The following is a 6,917-nucleotide window of genomic DNA, read 5'->3' on the forward strand; positions in this document are numbered from 1 at the left end:
CAATCTCGAGATTGGGCAGATTCCAAGTTTGGTTACAGCATAACTATAGAGTATAGTATAGGCATAGCCCGACCAGGCTGTGCGGCGGATTGTCTATACATACGGTATTCTAACCCCTAGCAATACCGTTTCTTGGAGCTACTGTAACTATTACTAGTACTACTGGGGCTGAGAGGGTCTATGTCCCCCAGGGTACTGCCGAAACGTACCCTGGTACTATCTAATATGCCGGACCGTACCTCGCCTACTCCACTAACGAGTCTAGGGAGTCGCCTACGCCTACTCCCTAACCCTAACCCTGACCCTAACTCTAACCATATCAAATAGTTACCTGGGTACGTTCCGGTATACCGGACCGTACCCAGGGTACTGTGAAGCGTGCCCGAAGGCTTATAATAAGGAGGCACTGCTCAACCACGTTATTAGTTATAGGTAGCCATTTTATTAATGCTCTTATGTTGTGATGTGACGTCATCAACGATATGACATATATGGTATTGATACATGAATGTCATATCGTAACATCCCCCTTCCTTTGAAGTTAAATACAATCCCCTTTAACAAACCATGTTCTAATAAATTGTACAATACAACGCCATTGACCCTAACATGAAATGCTATACTTTCCTAACTTCTTAGTCAACCTTGCTTATTTTAATAACACCTTAAATTAATAAATGTTTGTCCATACTATTATACTGCGCCATTCGGGAGTGATTAGCATCACAATGTACTCAAGTAGCTTCTATTATTTCAGTGTACTTCCCTATGGTTCCTATAAGACATATATTAGTAACTCCAAAGAAAACCTTAACAGGTAACACATGGATCCAATAACTTGCTTGACCCAACAACAAATATAAACAATAGCGGCAGTCTTTTGACACTGCCATATCCTTCAACTAAAAACCCATTGGGGACCAACTTGGTACCCTCCTCCCTACCTTACAAATAAACAAAAATATGCAAAAGAACAATATTTGCTTACACCAACTAAGAAAAATCACGTCTCTAACTTTTCATTATATTCGCGTACCTGGGTGTACGTTCACTAGGGCTGATATCTGGCCGGTTTTCGAATTGTGCGACCTGATCGAGTGGTTATATAATCAGAGTGTGTGTTTGTGTTCAGAGTGTCGTGATTGCGCTCTGCGTTGGGTGTGTTTGCGCTACGACTGTCTCTGCTAGTGGGAGTGTGATGTTGGTGTGGTGCGGGGTCGTCGGCAAAGTGTATACGCTTGGCAACTTCTTGCGCATGATTGGGCGTATTACTGACCGGAATCTCCCTCAAGTGGGAGCGATTGCGACGAAGAATAGCCCCGTTGGGGGTGGCGATCTCATACGACCGTGGTTCGGCACACACCCTTGAAATCTTCGCGGGTATCCACGTGTGTTCCTGCGGGTGTAGGACACGGACCTGTTGTCCAACGTGAAGTGGTGGGAGTTCTGTCCCAGCATGTCTGTCATGTGTTTCCTTCATTCTATTTTGCCTCTGCAGGAGATGCTCCGTGTCGGATGCATTGTCTGCAAGATGGTGGCCAGGAAGACTGGTCCTGATGGGCCTTCCTAATAGAAGTTCAGCTGGAGACTTCATGTGCGAGTCAACTGGTGTCGCTCGGAGGTGGAGCATTGCAATCTGTGCGTCTTGACCAGTCATGCTGCACTTCTTGAGCATTGACTTGACAGTCCGTACCATGCGCTCTGCCAGTCCATTGGACCTAGGATAATGTGGTGATGAGGTCACGTGGGTGATTGACCATTTCTTGCACATTTCCTGGAATGGTCGTCCGGAGAACTGGGGGCCGTTGTCTGATACGATTTCTGCAGGTGGACCCAACAGGCTAAAGACTCCACTCATCACTCCTGCTACTGCTGCACTTGAAGTGTCTTTCAGTTTGTAAAGTACCGGGTACTTTGAATGGTAGTCTGTGATGAGGAGATAGTCCTGTCTGTTCAAGGTGAACAGGTCTGTTGCCAGCTTGGTCCAGGGAGCTGTTGGAACATCATGTGGCTGGAGAGGCTCCTTTTGCTGTCTTGTTTGCAGTTCCTGGCACGCAGGGCAGTCCTTTGTGATATGCTCGATATCATTGTTAATTCCTGGCCAGAAAACTGTTTCACGGGCTAGTCTGCGCGTTCGCTCAATGCCCATGTGTCTATGTGGAGCTGTCCTAGGATGTCTTTTTGTAGTGTTGGGGGAATTACAACCTGCTTCCCTTTAAAGAGAACTCCATGTGAGACGCCAAGCTCGTCTCTGAATGTCCAAAATGTGCGCAACGCCGTGGGCACCTCCTTGATGGATTCTGGCCAACCATTTGTCACTTGTTGCCATAGGGCCACGTAGGACGGGGTCAGCAGAAGTTTCCTTCTGAAGTTCCTCTCTCTTGCTATGGCCAAAGAACATGAGATCAATGTCCAGTGAGCCTTCAATCTCTGTGCCGATGAAATCTACCGCGACATCTATGGGAATGTCCTGGCTGTCGGCAGGATTTGGCATCCTGCTCAGTGTGTCAGATAGCACATGTGCTTTCCAGGTTTATACCTGATGTCACACTTATATCCTTGGATCTTGATGAGTAACCTCTGAAGGCGAGGCGGTGCACTCTTGAGTGGCTTCTTCCAAATCATTTCAAGAGGTTTGTGGTCAGTTTCCACGACAAACTCCTTTCCAAACAGGTATGTGTGGAAGCGATTGATGCCGAATACGAGCGCTAGCGTCTCTCTTTCAATGTTTGAATAGTTAGACTCGGCTGTGGACAGGCTTTTCGATGCAAACGCTATCGTTTGCGCCCTGTAGTAGGCATGCCCCTACTCCTTTCATGGACCCATCCACTTCGAGGGTTGTGTCCTCTGTGGATCGTAGTACTGGAGACGCGCTTGCTTCGTGATAGCATCCTTGAGTATGCTGAAGGCATGTTCGTGGTCAACGTCCCAGAGGAACGGAACATCTTTTGAGTAGTTTCCGCATCGGTGCTGGCCTTCTCAGAGAAGTTGGGATGTACCAGCAAGGAATGTGAAGAGTCCAAGGCATCGCTGGACGTCCTCCTTGTCTTGAGGCGTTGGCATTGCCTTGATGGCTTCCACTTTTCCTGAGTCTGGGTGGATGCCTGTCCTGGTATAGAGCGATCCGAAGAACGTGATGCTCTCCTTCTTGATGTCGCATTTCGTGCTGTTGAAGACGAGGCCCTCTCGCGCTGCTCTATCCATCAGCTGACGCAGATTTGTGTCATGTTCTTCTTCGGTCCGACCAACGACAGCTATGTCATCCGCGATGCATACACATCCAGGCAGACCACTGATGATCCTGTCCATGTGCTGCTGGAAAACATCCTGACTGACGCAGAGGCCAAAGGGGAGACGTTGGAAGCAATATCTGCCAAATGGCGTGCGAAAGGTTGTGAGTTCTTGCGATTCCTCTGCAAGGTGAACCGACCAATAGCCGGCTTTTGCATCCAACTTAGAGAAGTATCTTGCTTCAGCAAATGTAGGGTTAACTTCCTCTAATGTCGGTGTCTTGTGTGGACACCTCTTCAATGCATCGTTGAGCCGTTTGGGGTCGAGACACAAACGAAGGACCATCCTTTCTTGACTGCCGTAGTCATGGAACTACACCAATCGGTATGGTGTTCAACATGGCGAATGATCCCATTGCCTTCCATGTTGTTCAATTCTGTTTTGATCTTGTCTCGTAGGTGCACGCTACATTTCCTGGGCGGATCAATCGTCGGTTTGGCATCATCCTTCAGATGCAGGGTAGCCTTTCCTTGAAAGTTGCCTATGGTGTCGGTCACTCGATGGGTAATCGAGGTGGGAGCGAGTCCCAGTCTATATAGCCCTGTACTTGCAGCCATTTACATTTACTGGGCAAGGTTCGCGAACGCGAGAATTTCGTCAGTCTTTGTGTGATTTCGCGTGACACAGCTCGGTTACGAACACAGACAGTATGTTTTTATAACAAGTGAACACTGTTCTTCAAATAGAAACAAAGATGGAGTAGAATGGTTGGATATTTGTGTTGTATTTGTGTGAAATCAATTGAGCGTCGAGCGAATTTTGGCAGCACGCTTTCCTACCTGCTATATATTTATGTGTCAGTGTGCAGCGGCAGCCAGCGTTTGTTGCAGATTAGCATTTGGACGGCATTTGCAGGAAATTGTCGGCAATAATAGGCGAAAGAGAGTATAGAAACATTACGACTTTGGTAGTAAATAGATTTCGTATTTATTTAGCATTATATTTTTTTTAAACGCTCCAAGTGCCTGTGGGCCCCATGCAGCACAGGCACTTGGGACAGAGTCAGTAAAAACTGAAAATAATATGAATGCACATTCACAAATACTACCTCTCAATTACACTTCCACTGTTGTGGCAATGTATATGAACTTTCTTTCACAAAAACTAATGCGGAACGCTCCCGCACTCGCCGCCGCCTATAGGCTATACTTTCAATGCTTGGTTATGACATTATCAAATCTACAACAGTAATACTGTCACTGATCTTATACTTATAGTATGTACTTGTAATAAATAAAATTTAAAAAAAAGAATAAATAAATATTGGCTATTTAAGTGTTACATAATACCAGGAGTAGATAATAGGGAAGGAGTGTGACTTCGATAAAAAAGGGAAATTCGTCATTTACTAGCCTTATAATACCTACGATTTACTATGCGTAACTCATCCAACTTGAGCTCAAATCGTACACAGCACATTCGCCTAGCATCGTGCGAAATCGTTTCCTCGTATACACCAGCAATCCAGAGATACAGTCTAAAACGTACGACACGATTATCCATTCTTTGGCCATCAATCCGAAAGTATTCCCCGCCGAACTTGCAAACAAAAGGCAGCTACTAACGCACTGTCGCTCACTCGGCGAGGCTGTGTGGCTTGCTGGGAGATTGGACATCTACGCAACACTCGGCGAGATAACCTTTGACCCGGCATACAGCTACATACCGGCATACAGTCTTCACGAATGAAATTTCTAAACACTGGACCTTCGGTCCACCAAGCCAGCAAAATTTACTGGACCGGACTAAATTTTACTGGACCGGACTAAATTTTACTGGACCAATATTATTTAGACATTTTTGACAATAAAGAACAAAACAATAATATCATTTTGTATTTTACCTATAATAATACCTTCTACACACTGCTATGATAACAGTATAGTAATACCTATCAAATATATATCACATGCCTTCTACACATGCACTACAATAAAAGCTGCAAAATAGAACAACAAATCTGCGTTGGTCGTCAGTGAGCATGTATCACACATACCTTCTACAAACTGCAATGATAACAGTAAGGATACCTATCAAATATACATCACATACCTTCTACATACTGGGTAGTGATACCTATCAAATATACATCAGATATGATACCTTTTACATGCTGCAATGATAATGGATTCACCGACCAATCGGAGGGCGCTGCGTTTGCCGATCGCTATGCGCATTGGGAAATGCGTACGTCACAGGTCAACAGAAATGGCGCCCAGTATATTCGCCGCTCGTCACTTCGAATTTTTGTAACAGGTTATATTAGTTTAATACAGAGTATTGCGATACATAGTAAGTTCCCAGATAGCGGAGAAAGGTTCGTCTTGAGAATAAACCCAGTTTGGAAGTTCTAGTATCTGAAAATGCACCAGCAAACCGGCCCGAGTGATTCACTCGGGCATTCCTCCGCAGAAAAGGATAGGGACACTTTGTAACCCTATCCTCTTGGGTTTGGGTTACATTATTGTATCTAGTTCCGGCAGTACCCTGGGGGACATAGACCCTATGAGCACTACTGGGAGTACTGCTCAAGGGGTCGTTGTCGTATCACTATCAGATACTACAGTACAGACACAGGCACTTGAAGCGTTTCAATAAAATATAATGCTAAATAAATACGAAATCTAATACTAGTAGTAGTACTACAAAATTCTTAATGTTTCTATACTCTCTTTCACCTATTATTGCCGACAGTGGCTCTAACACTAACCCTAACCCTAACCCTAACCCTAACCTTAACCCTAACCCTAAACATACCTCATATAAAAATATAAACATAAAACTAAACAACCTAAAACTACCTCGGTTACATATCTGTAGTACCTGATACGACAACGACCCCATCTGCATTACGGTACAAGGATAGAGAGCATGGCGAGATTGAGAACTATGTAGCGTAACACATCGGCTTTGCTCTCACAACCATGCTCTCTATCCTTGAGCCTGCATTACTACTGCCGCCAGTACTGCTTCAGACTCGTGTTTGGTACTACAGGCACAGCACCACAGGCACTTGAAGCGTTTCAATAAAATATAATGCTAACTAAATACGAAATCTATTTACTAACAAATTCTTAATGTTTCTATGCTCTCTTTCACCTATTATTGACGACAGTTTCCTGTAAATTCTGTCCAAATCCTACGTACAACCATATATGCTGCCGGCTGCCATTGCTCTCGCGACGTGCACTGTTGCACGCTTACACATACATATAGCAGTTAGGAAAGCGGGATCGCAAAATTCGCTCGACGCTCGCTTGATTTCACACTTTCACAGCACGAATACACATCCAACAGCTTGCATCTTTGTTTCTCTTTCGAGAACAGTGTTCACTTGTTATAAAAACATACTGTCTGTGTTCGTAACCGAGCTGTGTCACACGAAATCACACAAAGACTGACGAAATTCTCTCGTTCGTGAACCTTGCCCAGTAAATGTAAATGTCTGTCAGAATCAGGAAATGCCCACCGGCGCTCTTCGTGACCTCATTCTTGCGCCACAACGCTGCAACGTTTTTGCAACGTTCCAATGGCGAGGCTCAGTGAAAAAAATACACGGGGGCTCGGGGCGATTTAGCCCCCGAAATGCCAAAAATAGCCCCGGAAATGCCAAAAAGAGCCCCCGT

At 45.0% G+C, this 6,917-nt stretch overlaps 2 protein-coding genes across 4 annotated transcripts in view; one reads left to right on the forward strand and one right to left on the reverse strand.

The window, feature by feature from the left end:
- LOC106821649 (uncharacterized protein K02A2.6-like) overlaps positions 1 to 2,494 on the reverse strand; it is a 12,247-nt gene extending 9,753 nt beyond the window's left edge. The window contains exons 1-2 of the mRNA XM_014826542.1: positions 2,310 to 2,494; positions 1,364 to 2,213 (exon numbers count right to left, since the gene is read on the reverse strand). Of these exons, the coding sequence (XP_014682028.1) occupies positions 1,364 to 2,213; positions 2,310 to 2,494 (1,035 nt within the window). The remainder of the gene's footprint in view (positions 1 to 1,363; positions 2,214 to 2,309) is intronic.
- The window catches only part of LOC106804991 (jmjC domain-containing protein 7-like), a 27,633-nt gene that overhangs the window by 13,961 nt on the left and 6,755 nt on the right, over positions 1 to 6,917 (forward strand). The window lies entirely within an intron of this gene.

The sequence above is a fragment of the Priapulus caudatus genome, unplaced genomic scaffold, assembly GCF_000485595.1.
Source record: "Priapulus caudatus unplaced genomic scaffold, Priapulus_caudatus-5.0.1 Scaffold5, whole genome shotgun sequence".
Classification (NCBI taxonomy): Eukaryota; Metazoa; Priapulida; class Priapulimorpha; order Priapulimorphida; family Priapulidae; genus Priapulus; species Priapulus caudatus.